The sequence below is a fragment of the Pelodiscus sinensis genome, chromosome 6, assembly GCF_052426305.1.
Source record: "Pelodiscus sinensis isolate ZL-2025 chromosome 6, ASM5242630v1, whole genome shotgun sequence".
Classification (NCBI taxonomy): domain Eukaryota; kingdom Metazoa; phylum Chordata; order Testudines; family Trionychidae; genus Pelodiscus; species Pelodiscus sinensis.
The window spans coordinates 62,630,043-62,649,934 of NC_143057.1; the positions used below are offsets into that span (position 1 = coordinate 62,630,043).

General features: G+C 41.5%; 1 protein-coding gene across 4 annotated transcripts in view; it reads right to left on the reverse strand.

Annotated features, from left to right (window-relative positions):
* Nucleotides 1-4,384: 4,384 nt before the first annotated feature.
* Nucleotides 4,385-19,892, reverse strand: part of CAMK4 (calcium/calmodulin dependent protein kinase IV) — a 291,954-nt gene continuing 276,446 nt past the window's right edge. For all 4 annotated transcript variants that reach the window (XM_006134451.5, XM_025190384.3, XM_025190385.3 and 1 more), the window contains 2 exons: nt 17,604-17,756; nt 4,385-15,330 (listed from right to left, as the gene is read on the reverse strand). In XM_006134451.5, coding sequence (XP_006134513.1) covers nt 15,166-15,330; nt 17,604-17,756 — 318 coding nt within the window. In that variant the 3' untranslated portion in view covers nt 4,385-15,165. The remainder of the gene's footprint in view (nt 15,331-17,603; nt 17,757-19,892) is intronic.

A 19,892-nucleotide genomic window follows, 5' to 3' on the forward strand; every position in this document is an offset into this window, starting at 1 on the left:
CCTTGTCAGCCAGTCCAAGCTTCTGTCAATCAAAGATTTAGGGACATGCAACACATGGGATTGAATTCCTGGTTGCCTTCAGTAATAGCCAATATGAACCTACCCTCTGAACTTTTTTGAACCCAGTTATACTTTTGGTCTTTACAACACCCCCTGGCAACTAGTTGACTAAGGTTCATGAAGTATAGAACCAGCTTTGTGCTGGTTTTAAACTGCTGCCTATTAAGTTCCTTCAATAGCACCTCCCTCCCCAAATTCTTGTGTTGTGCAAGTGAGATAACATAGTCCTTATTGACTTGCTCCACATCATTCATGATTTTATTGGCCTCTGTCAAATCCTTCCTTAGTCATCACATTTCTGTTCTGAATAGACTCAATTTTTACTCTGTTTAAGGGTCTGAGAGAGAAAGTTTGAATGGGGAGGGGTGCGAGCTTTGGATTGGAGCAGGAGATTGGGGGAGACTGGGAGGAAGTTTGGATGCAGGAAGGATAAACCTCTGCAGAGGGCTTGGGTATAGGTGGGGATCTGCAGGCTCTGGAAGGGAATGTGGGTGCAGGACAGGATGAGGGGTATAGGCTCTGTGGTGGAGTCTGGGTGCTGGTTCTGGCCTGGGGCAGGGAGTGGGCATTCTGGCTTCAGACTCCGGGAGGAAGTTTGAGGGCTGGAGGGGGCAGGCTCTGGAGGGATTGGGGTGCACAAGGAAGTATGGAGGAGCAGATGGGTAGTGTCATAGTTACCTGGGGTCACCCTCCTCTAGCAATGGCCCCGGGGGGGAGGGCGAGAAGCAGTCTTCAAATACTGCTGGCCCCTGTGCACTCACTCCTGCACATTCCCCTGGCAATCTGCCCAGGCCTGCCACCCCCGGATGAGATATAATGCCCTGAGGGCCCTCACCACCAGCACCACAGCAAGGTTAGAGCAGCTTCTAGCTGCTCGCTTCCCACAGCTGCTGGCATGGGTGTCCCTGTGTCCAAGAAGTGGTGGCAGCAGGACCACTAGGGGCATTTTAACATTGCCAGGAGGTCACAAGTGGAGCCCGAGGAAGCACAAGGGCAGAGAGCAAAGGCAGGTGGTGGGGTTTTTGGAGTCCAGCCCTAGGCCAGGAATATCAGTGGTGCTGGTGAATCATGGGCTGATAACTTGTCACCTATGCCTGTCCTGTATCTTTTCATCAGAATATCCCACAGCTCCATGGTTAAGGCTTTCACCTAAGTGGTGGCAGAGTCCTGTTCAGGTCAAGTCTCCTCCCCCCACCTCTGCCTGACAAAAAGGGATCTGGAGTCTCACATATTAGGGGAGTGTCGTAACCTTGGACTAAAAGCAAAGAGTGCAGAATGCTTTCCCACGTCTTGTATAAACTCTCCAGTAAATTTGAAATAGTTTCCTAGTGATGGCCCTAAATTCAACTTAGGGACTCCAGATTTAATAGATTTGAACTTTCATGTTCTCACTATGAGGAAGCATCAAAATTATTTTGAGGCAGGCTCCGTTAATGTGGTTGCGCTACCCTGGACTCAGAACCCCAGGAAGCTGTAGGAAGCCTCCCAGAGACCAATTAGTGATACCGGAGCATGCACGCTCTCTTGTTGTACAAAGCTACTAACTTTTTGGGGGGGCAGAGCCCAGGGAGGAGGTAGATCCCTATGCCAAGCCTGAATTCATGAAAGATTAAGAAGTTACAACATTTCTTTATGTGCCATGATATCCCTTTATAATAGCAACAGTGCTGTATTCTCCATTACACATTTTGCTGTAATATTTCTCATTAAATTGAATGACAAAAGGAACTTCTGGCTAATTTGTTTATTATCATATTGTACATGCAATTCTTTTATAAACTTCCTAGCATTAAAGCATATTCTTTTTAAATTTAGCAAATATCAGCATGTCCATATGAGCATATAAAAGATTACATTAATTCCAAATAATACATCTCCAGTTCTGCTGTTCCAAACTCCTTTCTAGATCTGAATTTTGCCCTATGGTTTGTTTACACAATATGAGAAATGTTATTATACATTCAGGATTAGCCTGAAATAAGTGTACACTTAACAGGTGGTCCTACATTTTTACTATGGTTTTGTTATTAAAAGGTAAACAACTGTTGATGGCAGAAGGTTGTTTTTACATACCATGTCAGATGTAGACAGAACATAGAGTTAAAAAATACGGGTCATGGAGTCCAGTAAGTATACAGAATATTTTGTAAAGACCAAACTATTCCTAGATTTATAAGCTTTCCTAATAGGTTTATAAAATATACCTTATAACAGATCAATAGCACCATTTGAATTTTTGAAGTGTTGCCACACTGCACTGTTTATAGACCTCTTTAATTAAATAAGCCGACAGCTTAAGCCTATAATTCAATAGGCTTTTTCACCTTCACAAGTCAGGATCGCTGCACACTTGTAGTAACTTATTGATCAAATAGTTGATCTGGATACGGATTCTTTAAGTTCATCACTTCTCCAAGTCAGAAAACAAGGGCAGGCAAACTACAAGCCTTCAAACAAATGAGTAGCTTGTCTGAAAACAGATCCCCAGCGCGTAGCCCAAGTAGCCAGCCTGTGCACAGGTAACCTCCTTACAGCCTTACAGGGACAAGAAAGGAACTTCCTAACACACAGCAGGACCAGCATATTCCCTAGCTACTAGTCATCTCCCCACAGGTGTGGGCAGTTTAAGTGGATCTTAAATGCATTCACCAGTCCCAGGACTGCATAGTACTGAAGGGAATATGTGCCCCCTGCCTATGCTCCTCAGATCTCTAGACACCCCATGGTTTAAATTTCCTCCACATACCTCTTAAATCTACTACTTCATAGAATACAGGTCCATAAAAGTGCCCTCTCTGACCACTATTGCTGCTAGTGAAGTATCACATTATGCAACATGCTGCAAGACAGGGGTGGTTGAGTAAGAGTTGGGACGTATCGTATGGAACACCAAGGCAGCCCTGAGGTTAGCTTGAGGCAGCATGTATACATTTTAGTTAACATTTTGTTACTATGCAATGACAGTTCACTATCACCCCAGGAAACAGGCATGCACAGAGTGTATGACAATATGCAACGCTGTGTTGTGGTACTTCTGAGAATGAGGCATTTAATTCAGAACTGCTGATAGACTAACACTAATCTCCCACCTAGGGCTCTGCAAGCAGAGAAAGGAACTGCATAAGCTGATAGGGCTTTATTAGCCACCAATTTCTGGGAATATTACTGTAGTAGGACACAGCAGATCCACTGAATAAAGATTTCTGTACACTTACAGATATGCATATAACATTTTTACCCATTTCATTTACAGTCTAATCACTATTCCCCAACAAACTCCTACCCAACACTTACCATGCCTGCTTTGCTGAGTAGTGCAAGAAGATTATTTGAAGCGACATGCCTCAAGCAGTCACGGCATTCCCCTGGTTTGGCATAGCAGATTGGAGAAGAGGCTGCAGCTATATTAATGAAGCTATATATACACCAGGTGTGCATGTGGGGAGGGGTAAAGTAGCAATGAGAATTTTTTTTGTGGTTAAAACAAAAATTGGGAGCAGGACTCCTTCCCATATAAGGGGCCAGTGCACACGGAGCTTGCTTTACTTTCTCCTGAGGGTGTGTGGGGCTAAGTAGTGGTTATTGACAGATTTTTGTCTTTTCAGGAAATGACCAATGCAGAGGAGGGACTTGAAGCTCCCCCCGCCTTCTCTCATTGCCCAGCTAATAAATAGAGAGGTTTTCCTGCATGCCCACCAATGAGATGGTGGGGGTAGTACAATGTCTTTATTATGGGCTTACTGGTAGGTGGCTTGTTGGGTTTTTTTGGCTAATTCAGGAGTGGGAAACCTTTTTTGGATTCAGGAGCCATCGACCCACAGAAAAGTCAGTTGTGCTGCACACAAGTGAGAAGAAAAAAAAAAACAAATCCTCACTGACTTGGCTGCTGACTGAGAAGGACACTCCTCACATTCTCCTCACACACGAGAGCATGGGGGGGTCTCAGCCTAGTAGATTTTGTGTGCTGTAGCCCCATGCTAGATTTTGTGTGCTCTTGCCAGGTGTTAGGTATTCACCTGAACAGTCTGGTATTTTCAGCTCCTGTCTGGTAAAAACATTCAGAGAATACCAGACTTCTCTGAAGCTTTCCCCGTCCAGAATGCAAAAAGGCCGGAGGCACCTGGCAACCCTACAAACACTCAGTGCCCTGACCCCAGCCCCCATGCTTATCTGGTTCCCCAAGGCTGCCATCACAAAATGGCTGCTGGCCAAAAGACCTACAATACTTCCCCTGGGTCTTACCGCTCCTCTGTTCCTGTATTCACTCTTAAAGGGGACATGCTGTCCCCAACAGAATTTTTTCCTGGTGTTTTTTTTTTGGGGGGGGGGAGGTGTTGGTATTTTTGTTTCAACTATCTGGCAACCCTCCCGGTGGGGGAGCGGGAGGGGGAGGGTTGGCATATCTGTGCAGGCTTCCCAGTGCCAGGGGTGGAGGCCGTGAGCCTCGGAGGCTAGATTCAGGCAAGCTAGGGGCTGTATCCGGCCCCTGGGCCTGAGGTTCTCCACCCCTGGGCTAATTCATATATATTTAAGTTTATGAGCACTTTTTTCCCACCAAAACTACATTTTGTGGACCTTTTTTCCTCACAGGTGCTGCAGCTGCAGTGCTGAGCAATGCCGTACTGAACAACACAAGGAAATGACAGCATAACACAATACAGAATGAGGAGCGCAGGAGCTGTCGAAAAATCACCCCACTCTTGGCAGAACCGTGGTTAAGCTGCAGTTTCAGTTTCGAAATGGCGCTTGTTCAAAACAGCGCCTAAACGTGATTATGCAAATGAAGTGTGAGATACTTCAATCCCTGCTTCATTTGCACTTCCGATGTGTCTAATTTACATCCCTCTGCCGACAGAGGGGTGAAGTTTAGACACAGCCACACAGTGTGACTAGTTCCACTGACTTCAATGGGACCAACTACACTGGATAAAGTGAAGTGTGTACATAAATATTTGCAGGTTCAGGTTTTAAGGCTGATATCTCAGCTCTGTGTGTCTCAAATATGTGAGTTGCTGCCTGCACGCCCCATGTTACCAGCTCAGAGACCTAAAGACTCACACTGGTGCTATAACTGTAGGAGATCTGAAGATTTTTAAGCCTTCTGGGCTTCTTTGTGGTGAAAGTGGCTCCTCCTAGGGGAAGCTAGAAACTTCACTAATATTCTTGTTGGGGTGATACTGTGCCTGACATTGTCCAGAGGTGGGGCCAAAGCCTGAGCCTGGCTGCCCTGGGGGGAGGGGAGAAGTAGGGTTACTTGATGGCAAGTGTGGAAATCATGACAGGTTTGTGGGGGCAATAAGCATCTATCTATGACAAAACCTCAAACATCAGGACTGCCCCTATGAAACTGGGACCTCTTGTCATCCAGGGATGAAGCAAAAACATGACCCCACTGCCCTAGTGCAGGGTGAGGTAGGCAAAGCCTGAGTCCCACTGCCCATGGCTGAAGCCCTCAGTCTTCAGCCCTAGCCCCAGCCAATGGGGCTTAGGCTTTAGCCCCTAGCTCCAGCAAGCCCTGATAACCTCATTAAAACAGGGTTGTGACTATGGCAGTGGGTGAACAAACCATTGGGGAAGGCTAGTTCCTGGCCCTCCCCTGCTACCAAAAACCTCTCTCCTCCTCCTCTTCCAGAGCCCAGAGAATCCCCCATAATGGTCACTGGTGCCCAATGCACCTCAACCCTGCAGCACCAGATGGGTAGCATGGTCCCAGTACTCCCAACTTCAGCCCTGGAGTGCCAGGCAGGTGGGACAACGTGGCCCCAGCCTACCTGCCTCAGTCTCTCTGCCAAGGAAGGGTGGGAAGGGAACTGGAAGCAGGCAGGATGGAGTCCGGGGGCAGAGCATGGACAGGGCCAAGCCAGGCTGTTTGGGGAGACACAGACTCCCCTATCCTATGATACCCGCTACCTATGGTTGTGACCCACTTTGCGGGCCTTGATCCACAGTTTGAGACCCCCTGGGTTAGGCAGGGGTTACAAGACAACCTGTACTTGGCTGAACACTGTCTCTTATTCATGAAAAATAGGCCATCACAAAGTTTTTAAAATGTACATATAGGTGTAACATCAAACCCTCATTTTACTTCTCTTATCAGCAACTCTGTTCTCAATCAGCTTTTCAGAAACTGCTGTACAACCTCTGCTAATCCAGAGTCTGATTTTCCAATGAGAATAGATTTCTCTTGTGCCACCTTGAGAACTGGGGACACTATTTCTTTGTTCAGCCCATCATGTATCCTGATAATCAGTCAAAAATTCTGTGCTATGAATGAGACCTTTTGATCTCAGCAAAATAAAACACTTTAAAATGCAAATTGCTTCCTGATATAGATAATACATATTGGTCAAGATTGTCAAAACAGGAGCCTAATGAAGTTAGGCTTCTAAATCTATATTTAGGCACCCAAATACATGGCCTTTTCCAAAATGTTGTGCACTCAACAGTTCCTATTGACCTCACTCTGAAAAGTAGCTAGTGGTGCCCAAGAAGAAGATTCGCCTTCTGAAGGAATAGAGTAGAGGGAATGGAACAAAACTTCAAGAACTGATATAAAGCAATTGCTTCCTGCACAGTTATTATGGAAAATGAATGGGATACATTTGTGATTGGTGCGTATTATATTTGGGTCAAACACAGGCCATTCCCCATTGATCTTCATACTATACATCCTACCTTACCTTTGGGCTTGTTTAAATGTTGCCTAAGTATGATACCTGGAAAGTCACAAAAAATTTAATAGATGTAGTGACTGAAAAAATTACACCCCTTTCCATTTGCTAGACTTTTGCCCCTGTGTATAAATATACAACTTCTAAATTAGCTAGGATTTGATTCCAATTGTTTTGCATTATAACACAGTAAATACTTTATATTTTCACAGTATTAGAGCCAAATATTACAGATTAACATTGCTAATATAGACTTTAAATTGTGATGACACAGTAAATAAAAGACAGTAAGAAGCTTGTTCCCGTAGGCAAGGTTTCAGAATAAGGTCACAGCAGGGGCTATGTTTTTCAGATCTGTTGCACCTGAGACATTAAACACTTATTAAGAATGACTAAAACCAAGACTTCTGTGTAATAAGATGGGAAAAGGTATAATTGATAAAAACTAGATTTTTTTTAACACAAAGCATTCAGAAGCCACAGCTGCCAAAAGCACTGGAACAGTGTTTTTTTTTTTGTAAGGGTCATTCTGTTTAGAATCCTTTACTTCCTGAACATTAGAACACAGCAGACCTTAAAGATCTAAGGCGGCCTCAGCTATCTTTTAGGGCTGAATTCTCCACAGGTCCTAATCTTTGTTATGCAGCATTATGCTATTGCTGTTAAAAAAAACTGTGGCATTCTCTCTAGATAAAGAAAACAGAGGGTTCCCTAGGCTGCTGCAGCAAGTAATTGGAAAGGCATTATATGGAGGAAACTAGGAAATGGGGAGATGGAGAAATCCAACTAACTGATCAGAAAAGACTCAGGAAACTCATGTGAAAAGTCTACTCAGGGATGTATTTATAATTGGCCAATCAAGGGCATATTTTTGCTGGAGGACAAGGCAACTCAAAAAGCAGTGGCCTAACCATCTGACAGACCCAAAGGCAATATCCGATTTGTCAGTACAACTTGCAGCTGTGAAGCCTGCTAAGGAATCAGATGCTAGATATTCCAGAGGTCTGTCAGCCAATTAAGACCCATGCGTGCCCTATGCAGTCTGATGCCATGAAAGACAGTGGCTGAAAGGGAAGAAAAACAAGCAGCAATTTGCCCTTTCTTAAGATGTAATTTAACATTTGTTAAATGAAACCAGAATTTAAAATGGCAAACTATGAAACAGATGTGACTCACTGTGTTTGATATTTAGGTAGTGTTAGATTAATGCTTGGGTCTGTGAGCTGCAAGATTACAGCGGTATAAACTGGGACAACTGACATTCACCAGCAGGGCAGGTGCTCTGTATCCTTCATCTAGAATGTTAAAGAGGAAGAAATAATTATGCTCAAAACTGAGGGGTCTGTTCTCTTTGCTGCACCCAATGTTGGCTGGCAGCTGGACCCCTTGATGCAATAAGAGCTGACTCAACTGAGTAGAAGTTTGTAATTACCCAGGACCTTTTACATAAAATTGAGATCACCAAAACTGAGTATTTCTCTAGCCATGCCTAAATTTTTTGGCCACACCTACCTTAGATAGCTATGGTAGCTGGAGCACTCCTTCTAGGCCAACTTTGTGCTGATCAACTGGAAAAACCTAATAGAAAATCTAGCTCCAAATATTTATTAACTTAAGTTGAAGCTACATACCTTTATTGATAAAATAGATGACCTTAGAAGGAATTTTGTCCTGAGGTAAACGAGCCACATATACTGTATTGGTAAACACTATAGTAGAGCTTATCTTCCAACTGAATGATATTGGCAAATGATATGGAATATATTAAAAATTTGATGCCATGTTTAATGCACACATGACCACTATGATAGCTTTTGAGACTGTATCTATATATAGTGATATATGTGTATGCACTGAAGTCAATTAAAGTAGCCTGCTTGTGTCTGAAGACAAAATTTGTCTGCTTCATATATTCTGTTTGATATAGATATGTGAGCATGTTCTAGTAGTGGATTAAGTAACATGACAAACACCTGTCACATACTGGAAGAAGTGTGTGTGTTTTGCGGTATGTTTTAAAAACATTACATTTGTTTGCATGCACACATACATGCTATACTTTTAGGTTACAAAGTTTAGGTAAAAAGATGTATTTTGCACTTGGTATCAGTATAGCCCCTGCATTAATTTTCAAGCTAAAAGGTTTACATCCTGCAGTGCAAGGTGACACTGTTCTAACAACTGTGCTGGTTATTAAAATCTTCAGCAAAAGAGGAAAAGAACATTTTTGTGTGGATCATATTTTAAGAAGTAGCTTTAAAAATATATTCCAAAACATCTCCAATTATAGAACACTAAGACTGAGCATGTGGAATCTGGAGGACTTGCTTAATTAGCATGTAACAAAGCTATTGTAATGAAGGTCCAGTGGTGTATGTCTCTTAGGCAGCCTTTTGAATTAGGCATCCCTGACATTTTGAACACTATAACAACTTTTTCCCTCATGTCAGTGTATGAATTATATCTAGCCTGGGGGTTGACAGTCCCTTTGGCCGAGTGGGGACACGGCTTTTAAAAAGAGTAGACTTTAGAATAATTAATCAGAGAAGTTTACAGCCTTATTGCAAAGTTTTTGTGTGCACTGCATGACAGAGCAAAGCAGATCACTCCTACAGTAGGAAAAAGATAGAAGCAGGGGAATTGTGTAAGGTGGCGTATGTTCTGTATGTTTGCTCCCAAAAAGAAAATTGTGCAGCAGTTAAAGAAGTTCTAAGCAGCCTTAATCCACACAGTTCAGTGCAGGTTATGTCAGGACTCCAGGCTGACGTAATAAATGATGGCGTGTGTCGAAGTTGAGGGACTGTATATTGGCAATTCATCATTCTTTAGTAGGGACTTCCTGAAATTCTAGCTGCACTTGCTCATTAGTGCCAATAACCTACTGCCATGCTGGTCTCGTGGAGTTTCTACCATTCTGTTTCCCATTCTTGAAAATGCTTCTGTCCAGTAGTGAGTACAGTGGTATAGTTTAAAGGAGCCTAAGAGCTGACTCAGTTGCACTAGGAGTTCGCTTTCCTGGAGTGCTAGATTGACCTGTATCTATTTTATTAACAGTAAGGCCACTAGAAATATGCATTGATATTGCTGTGTCACTCGGGTATGAAAAATAAATGTAATTATATAGGGTTACCATATTTGAACTTTCAAAAAAGAGGACACTCCTGAGAGGGAGTGTTTCTGTATCTACTAACTCACGTTGTAGTAATGTGTTCTATATACACTATATATTTATAATATATAGAACACATTAATACAACGTGAGTTGGTAGATACTTATGGTGTCTATATTTTCTGAACCAAAAATCGGGACACATTAGCCACGCATACCTGCCACCAGAAGGGTTTGTGCAGAGAGCTGGTTCTGCTTTTTAAATTAAGAGCCACGCTGTTTCTTAGATTTAAAGGGTAGAGCCAGCGCTCTGGACAAACCGGGATCAGCTGATTTCAAGCACAGCTCTGCCTTTAAATGTAAGACCACCCACGTGGCTCTTAGTAAGTTTAAAGGGCAGAGCGGCAGCCGGACCAGGCTCCCGCTGTGCTGCCGCTCTGCATTTTAAACCTAGTAAGAGCCACAGGGGTGGTCTTAAATTTAAAAGGCAGAGCTGCGCTTGAAATAAGCTGATCCCAGTTTGTGCAGAGCGCTGGCTCTGCCCTTTAAATCTAAGACCTATGTGGTTCTTACTAAGTTTAAAGGGCAGCAGGGTTTTGTGGAGGGGACTGTAAGGGGGAGGGGGCCACTTACCTGCTGCTTCTTTAGCAGAGTGATTCCCAAGAGAACTACCTGGCCACCAGAGCAGCAGAGGGCAACAGGTCAGTTCCAGAGCAGCGGGAAAAATCTGTAAGAAGGTCCCTGCACACCTCTGTTCCCCTGGAAGAGAGAGGAGATGGGGAAACAGCACTGTGCAGCTGCTTCTAGCTGTGCTGCCATTTCCGGGACATTTTAAATTTTTTATGGGGCACCGGGACAGGAAATTGAAAATCGGGACTGTCCCGGATTTTCTGGGGCATATGGTTAACATACAGATATTGATACAGATACACTCCCTTTCAGGAGTGTCCTCTTTTTTGAAAGTTCAAATACAGTACCCTCAAATTATGCCAACTTAACCCCTGGATAGACAGTGCTATGCCAATGTCAGGGTTTCTCCAGTCGACGGAGCTGCTGCCTCTTTTTCAACTGGATTAACTACACTGATGGGAGAAGCTCTTCAGGTGGTATAGGAATGTCTTCACAGAAATGTTTCTGCTGCTGCTGCTGCTGCGTTTTAAAGATAGATTTTCCTTAGTGATGCAGCAAGCAGATAGCGGTGAATAAAGGATAACTTTATTAAGTACTTAGTGGCCAGTATTACAGGCTGAAGCTCAGATTGATGTGGCAAGGAAACTGGGCTCAACTTTTATTTGCGAGTCAGTCCCTCCTGAAACCTCACCCTCTTTCTCCAATTCCACTTAGTATATGACAGTATGCATAGGGCCTTTTATGGGCGATGGCTATTGCTTACCAACCTTTTGCCCTAATATGTGTAACATACATGCTGGTTGACTCTTGTCATTCCTTTCTGCATACCAGCCTGACTGCTTGTTCTTAGAGGGAGGACAGCTAATACCCTTTTTTTCTCAGTACATTTTTGGTTAGCATTTTTAGTGCCCTTCCTCCACCCACATGCTCTTTTGCAGTGAATTTTATTTCATTTTTATGTAACAAGCCAACACCGTAAGAGTTCATTGTTTGCCTGCACTTTGTAATAATGCAGTTACAAGTGAAGTGTTCCAAATGATCAGAAATCTCTAATCGCTTTGGATTGGGTCCTCCATGTTTAATTTTAAAGAGATAGGCATTCCCAGAGAGGAGCCTTTTTTGGGAAAGGGATATATTATAGCACCAGATTCTTGCTTTGGCTCTTAGAAATTTAGTTTGCTCATGTATTTTGTGGGCTGATGATCTCTGCACTGCCTCTAAGAAATTGTGCTCTGTTAAGAGAGACTTAAAAAAAAAAAGAAGATTCTTCAGATCCTTACATCTCCCCTGTTTGTGGCTGAAGAGCCCTACTGAAGGGTTACTTTCCAGAAGAGGAGGAAATCAGCACAAAATCAAAACTAAACCATGTGATACCTTGAGTAACAAGGGGCATCTCAACAGTCTAAGAGTTAGAACTAAGTCCAACAGCTTCAGTGTCCAAACTTCAGCCTGAGCCACAATTTCAAAGCACTATCTATATTGACTGTTTTTAGAGTGCTGGTGTGATCCCTGCTAACTCAAGTCTGTCCTCTTAGTCTGGGAGGCTCACTGCCAAGGTCTGTGTAGACACACTCTAAGTGGTGCCAAAGTTTCAAGTCAGTGTCCTGACAAAACCAGCTGATGGGTGACTTAGATAAAAAGCAGTACGCAAAATGTTCCTTGCTTCACTAACATGAGTGTCTCAACATGCTGCCACTCCTGCTGTCTAATGTTCCACTGTGTAAGTCCGGAGTACTGGTCATAACCATGCAACCTATGCATCATACGCATCTTAATTTGACGTTGCAAATACTGAAGGGGAAGCTAAGCAAAGTCTGTAAAAACCTTGTACAGCCTCTCACATGCAATACCACATTGCCTCTCTTATGCTGTCATACATAGACTGCTGTTTCCACATATTTGGTTCATACTTGTGGGCTACGTCTACATTGGCATGATCTTGCGCAAATACTCTTTAACGCAAGAGTTCTTGCGTTAAAGTATTTGTGCAATAGAGCGTCTACACTGGCATGTGCCTTTGCACAAGAGATGTGCTTTTGCGCATGAGCATCCACGCCAGTGTAGACGCTCTCTTGCGCAAGAAAGCTCCGATGGCCATTTTAACCATCGGGCTTTCTTGCACAAGAAATTCATGTTGCCTGTCTACACTGGCCTCTTGTGCAAGAACAGTTGCGCAAGAGGGCTTATTCCTGAGTGGGAGCATCATAGTTCTTGCGCAAGAAGCCCTGATTTCATACATTAGAATGTCAGTGTTCTTGTGCAAGAACTCCCCGCCAGTGTAGACAGGCAGCATGTTTTTGCGCAAAAGCGGCCGCTTTGGCACAAGATCGTGCCAATGTAGACACAGCTGTGGTGTGTTTGAGACAAAGCCTCCAGTGTAACTATCACAGAATCATCCAACATAGCTATTGGGACCACGGCTTTACTCTGCACAAAAAGATATTTCAGCCAATGGATTCACCATTCAAGGAAGATGAACAATAGACCCATGAAGTATGAAATACCTATGCAGCCTGTTATATATACTGAAATTAGAACAAGCTGACTAACATAAAGGAAAACACATATCAATCCAGGTGCTCCTGCTGAACTAATTACTGGCTGAACACTACAGTGTTGCTACTGTAACCAAAGGGGAGACCAAGGATGAGAATGCATTCCTTCTTGAGGGGGACAAACAAAATTGGATGTACCCCTCACCCTGTTTCCAGTGATTGTGCCTATAGGAGTATTTTTTCAAGTGAAGATCTGCAAACTCCTCCCTTAGCCTCTTTAGTCAGATCTTCAAAATTACATAGAAGCCCCACTTCCATTATAACCAAAAGCAATGTGCCAGTGTTTTCAGTAAATACGCTTACTTTCTTCCCAAGAGCTGTGCCCAGGAAATGAATGGGCAGTTGTGCTTTGAAACTCAATTTCCCGTGAATACCAAATCTTAGTTGTGCAAATAGCTTTGAGAAATGGGTAAACATAGTAAGTACTGTGCATTAGAAAACTCACATTACCACTTTGCAAAGATGTTTCCCTTTCAGACCATTTATTTTTCTGTTTTATCATTGGCACAATCTATACAGGGACCAATAAAGGTGGTGATTTTTATTTTGCAAACCTACCATATGAATAATATTTCAATGCCTTTTTATTTTAACTTCCACAAAAACAAATTACTCTGGCTTCCCTCTGTAGCTGAAATAGGGTTTGTGGTAGTTTTTCAAGGCAAAGCAACTTATAAACATCACTAAAGTAAAAGTGGAAGGCTGAATCGGTCTTAAGTAACTGTATTACAAAGTGTAACAAATGCAAAAGTCACTGACACTTCAGCTGCTCTTCATTTCTGTAATATACAATATGAAATGGAAGTACTATCCAAGTAAATAAGAAATATATAATGATGCCGATCAATTTTCAGTTCATATCAATTGTCTAATATATGATCAAAGTATGATAAAGAACTTGGCCCTGATCCTGCAAGTTGATCCATACTCACGTATTTTAATTGAATTCATGGGAGCTCCACAGAGGCAGGGTGCTAGAACAATTTGTATAGTGGCAGTGCTGAGAGCCACTGAACCAAACTATAAACCCTGCATATGATGGAAACCTTTTCAAGCCAGGGGATCTCACACCTCCAGCAACTCTAGTTCCAGCACCTACACATACAGGTGCAGGGAATTGCCCATGTAGAACATTTTACAGGATTTGATCATTTATTAGCAAATTTGGACTCATGAAGTTAACGCTTCTGGGTTGTATCTATCTATCCATTCAACAGTTTCTTTTATTGGTACTCACAACAGCATTAGCTGAGTGCCTCCCAGAGTAAAATCACCCTGTAGTAGAATACTTTTCTTCAAGTATTTAGAATTTATGTAATTGTAGATTTTCTCCATACAAACATTTTCTAGCTGCACAGCTTTATAAAATCATGAATACATACAATGGCATCTTAAAAAGTTGCAACTACCCTCATCTTATTTTATACTAATGTATCATTTTGTTTTGCTATTTTTTTTCTAGAGAATGAATGGCAGAAATTAGAGTAATTTTGATTATTAAAATACTGTATATAAACTCTTAAAGGTGGAGTAAGGCATTCTGAACATGAGCTTAAAGAACATACAGTTCCATGGCCATTTGAACTAATTTTTTACCAGGATTAGTGGAATGTTTTTGCATATAAATGTCTAAACTATGTTCTCCTTGTAAACACTTTATAAATATTACCAGTAAAAAGCTCAACATTTCAGGTGTCATTTTAAAAGTGTTGGATTGACATTAGTTCCCATTCATTTACTGTGGAATTACAATTCTAAAAGGAAAGTTTCAAAGAAATTATCTATAGAAGATGCCTACTTCTGAAAAACAAAATTAAATAGTATTCATTTCAAACATCACCTCTTAACTCTCTAAAAGTATATGAAATGTGTGGATTAACGTAAGTAGTAGTTACTCACTCTCATATTTCACTTGTTGGTATGACAGCAAATAACATTATATCCATGACATGCCTGATAGGACAATTTACTATTTTCATAAGCAGTCACATGCATTGAAGTTAGGACCACCAGCTGGTGCAATTTGCACTCCAAGGCAGAACCACCAGAGAGGCCATGCTTGCAAATCTTTCTTGCTAAATGGCAAGATAGCTGGTGCATGAAATGACAGATTTCAGCTGCAAAAAAAGGAAGCAAATGACTAGGGATTCTCTTCTGATGCTGCTTCAACTTCCTGAGTAGGTTTCTGTTCAGGTTCACGGTCTTGAACGGGAGACGGATTACGGCTGGGCTTATTGCTGTCATGGCTGCTGTGACTACTTGCACTTCCAAGACGAGTTGATGCCACAACAGCTTTCACTGCAGCCTGATGAAGACAGGCAATTTAAAGGAAATCCAGGATGTATAACATGACCTTAGTGTCATATATGCAGGGAATTTTAGCACCTGTTTGCTTCTTGTTAATATCTCATTATCTAATAAATTATCACATCTGACTTCACAACATTTGAAAGAGAAACTATTTCTGAAGACTAATACTTGACCAGCATTAATAGAAACATTTATTCAGGTGTTTTCTATATCTAATTTGAAAATAAAATACCCCTATCAACATGTGAAGACAAAAACCAAACTTGTATTTTTTCCTCAGTTATATTGATATTGATAATTTCACAAAATATGCCCAAGGAGAAATGACTCTTATAACAGTCATTATTGTTTATTATAGTAATGTCCAAAACATGCTAGGAAGGGTTTAGATATATAGGAAGACTCTGGCACTGACCCTCACTGATGTAAATTGTCACTTCTCCAGTTTATACCAGTTAGGATCTGCCTATTGATCCCTCCCTGGAAACGCTGATATTCTTTAAAAAAACAAAAACATTTATAAGAGGACAAGTGGATACTTAACAATGAAGGAGGTGGGAGAGGGAATCAAAATGTGGGATGACTTAGACTGATGGACTAGAAACAAATGTGTTCCTTGATAAAATGATGAAATATAAATATAAGTAAACCTTTTGGTTTACTATATTTTGGAATCACTGGAGATATTTAAGAGCAGGTTAGACAGACATCTATCAGGGATGATCTAGACGGTGCTTGGTCCTGCAGGGAGGGCAGAGGACTGGACCTGATGATGTCTCAAACTCCCTTTCAGTTTTGGTATTCTATGATTCTGTATATGTTTACAAGAAGCAGTTCTGATCTACTGTGCTGGAACTCACACCAGTGTTAATACTGGAGTTTGCAGTATGATTATTTTTATAAAAAACATGGCTTTAAACAGACATAGTAAAATATTAAATAAGTCTTATATCATTCTTATATACTGGAGGGGGAGGTAATTTTAATGAATCATTATTTGTGTAATTGTAGCAATAGGTGTATTATTGTAGATATCCTTATTGATTCCGTACCTGGTTATATTTCATCCTTAGTTTTTTGGTGAGAGTGGTTTTCATGTTAGCTATTGATAATTCTGTTCTTGATGTAAAAACATTATAGAAATAAACTTATAAAAAACTTAGTTCTAATTATCTTGGTGGTTTTAAAAAAAAATGTGTCTAGTTCAATGTCCCAGAATCGATCAGTGATGTGAGAGTACAAAGAGAATCCACAATCAAATTTGCAAAACCGACACAAACTTTTAGAGATTCTTTGAGCAATAAATGTAATACAGGTTGGACCTCCCTGGTCCGGAGCACCCTCAGGACATAACCAGCTCTGAAAGAGGAAATCAGCTGGATCAGAGGAGATCCCTAGTCACTGATCTCTTAGGATACTCCCCCTCTGTGCAGCTTGTTTCATGGCTGGTTTCACTCCGGTGCACTGCCACTGGGCTCCAGACTACAGGGCTTTGATTTGGGCTCCAGCCCACTGCCTCCAGCTGGCTGGGGCTCCCTGGGGATGGAGCTCTCCAATTGCTGTGGCCCCACTTCTCTCCCACCCAGCTGGGGCTCCCTGGGGATGGGGTTTGCCAGCTGCCTTGCTTCTGCTGCGTCCTGCCAGGGCTCCCCGGGGATGGGACTTGCCAGCTGCCTTGCTTTTGACCCACCTGGTCAGGTAGGGCTGCTCAGTGCTGGGGCTCCCTGCTGCTGCCCCTCCTGGCTTGGGTTCCCTGGGGATGGAGATCCCAACTGGTTCACACTCCCGGGTGCTGGGCTCTCTGGTCCAGCAACATCTGTGGTCCTCACAGACCACAGATGTTGCTGGACGAGAGAGTCTTGGATTTAGAAGGTTCAACCTGTAGCTGACTCAGGAGGAGATAATTTTGTACTCTTCAGGAGACACATTATAAATCTAGCTTTAAGGCTATGGAAATCTTCCTGAAAAGAACAATTTTAATGGACACCTGTAAGCATATTCTGAACAGCCTAAGCGACACTGGGAATTACAGAGCTTCCCAAGATCCTTGTAAACACTTCACAACAGTTCTAGCCTCCTTTTGTTCAGTTGCAGTGTGAGTGGATTATCTTTAGCTTTTTCATCTTCATCAGTTATTACAGAAAAGGACAGAGGAATACTTTTTTTTAACCAAAGTAAAAAAAGTTCCTGATGTGTGTGTGTGTGTGTGTTCGTTCTCAAATGGTAAATGCTGCTATATGCTTTTTAAAGTTAAGTGCAGAGACTTACCTTAAGTTTACGCCGAGCATTGAATTCTTGAAGTTTCTTTTGTGCATTGTCCATATGTGCAAAATTGGCTGCCTTTCCTGTGACCCAGGGGTGCTGCAAAGCTTGAAAGGTTGTGAGGCGCTTCTTAGCATCAAACACTATCAACTTTTTAACCTATGTCATCAAGAAAAGAAAATCAACGTTCTTTCCCAGAAATATGTATCAAGGTCTACATTTATAGGTCTTGTTCTTGGTTTTGTGAAGCTGCTCAGTGAAAGACTCTCTAAGAAAAAGGCCTTTTGTTGAATAGCAAAAAAAAAAAAAAAAAAAAAAAAACCCAAAAAACCACGGGGATTCCAGAACTAACAGACTCAATCCTGGAAAGTAGGTTGTTACTACTTAGCATTATTTCCATTTTGAAGTTAAGTGTCTTGCTCAAAGACAAATGTGCTACAAAAAAAAAAGGTTTTAAAAAATGTCATTGCTGTTGAACACTATGCTGTTTGAGTAAGTGCATTTTCATTACAGCTACACTAGGTGAGTGCATTTGTCTATGCTGTCAAGGAGAATATAATGCCCAAGTTGCAATATGTTAAATGGTTAATGGTAAATGGGCTTAAGTATAAAAGAAAAAGAGACAAAGGAAAATAAATACATTCACTTTAATTTTGAAGCTCCATGTATCAATTCTCTTGTACTGCTTTTATTGTAGCTTAAGTAGCTTACAGCACTTTACCAATGGAAAAAGTAATCCTGCATGTACTTAAAGTACAATATTCAAATGGATTGTAAAACATGACCAGAAGAAACACTGCATTTGAATGGGTAAAAGCATTCAGAGCAAAGGCATTATGCTTATCTGATAACTTAGGTGAAGACTCCTGCTGACTGCAAGGCTACATGAGAGAGAATATCAGTATACCTAGCAAACTTTAATGCTATTTATAGTGAACAGCAGTAGGAATTAGATTACACAGAGGTTGAAAGGGGGTATTTAACTTTTTTTAAAAAAAAAATTTGGGTTCAAACCCTTGAATGGAAGATCCTGACTAGTGATGAAAGTTAAGTGATAACTGAGGTGTGGTTGTATGAATGGTATCATATAGTGTTTTACTGTCATGAGCACCACATCCCTTACTCTTTCCACTGAGTGTGGAAAAAATGTTTGGCATAACCATTGACTTTCACTAGCTCTGTGTGTGTGTTTTTAAGACTCTCCTGTTGGCAGCCATTAGCATCTTTCAATATAACAATATTTAATTTAAAAATTGTATTTTATAGGATTACATTGTATATACATCAAAATACTGTATATTTCCTGAATCACTGTCTTACACCAGTGTATTTAGACTTCTACAGCAGCAGAATCATGGCCCAGATTTTACTAACACTTCACTTGGTATCAAATGTGGGTTGTTTTTTAAAATGTTTTTGTTTAAGCTATAAAGATGACTGGTAAATTTTTAAAGATATAAACCAAACTACTTAATGTCCCATATAAAAAGCCATATTTTCAGAGTTAGGCACATGATCTCAAGTACAAATATTTAGACATACTTTGTTTGTGCATGCAAATGCCCATTGGAAGTGTGCAAAATAGGGTGTAAGTTTTTTTGAAGTTCTGTATATTATTACTTGATGACCTATAGAATGCAATTTACAAATGCACAAGCTGTTCTAGGAAAATGGGCTAGGCATCATTGTTCACAGCTTAATGAAAACATCTGCTCAATGCACAGTGGCGGTTCAAAACAGTAAATAAAATAGAATGTATAAAAGAACTGATCAGAAATTAATACAGGGAAAGAGATGGCAATTCCTATCATGTTATGGGAGGCAAAGATAAGCAGCAGAATCTGTACAGTTCTGCTATTGGGACTTTATCCACATTAGCAAGCAATAAGTAATACCAACTGCAAGGAGTGCTGCTGTAGGCAGGGCTCAGGTATTTTCAACGCTGTCTTCTAGACTTGCTGTGAGCAGAGGTCGATGACACAGATCTATCTACACACTAGTATTGCCACCATTGCTTCATCTGCCTATGTTACTGCAATGGTGGGAGATTTCCCAAGCTGCAACATGGTTAATGGTAAATGGATTTAAGTATGAGAGAGAAAGAGAAAAATGTCACTTTCCATGTGAAAGCTGTGGAGAGCTGAGCAAATGATTGTGCTCTATGAAGCTGTGTTCCACAGGGCTCCAGCCACGGCAGGGCAGAGCGGTTTAGAAAAAAGAGAGAGAGTGAACAGACTAGGAGATGGACAGTAGCCAGTGAATCTACAAGTACACACATCTCTTGCCGGAACCCTT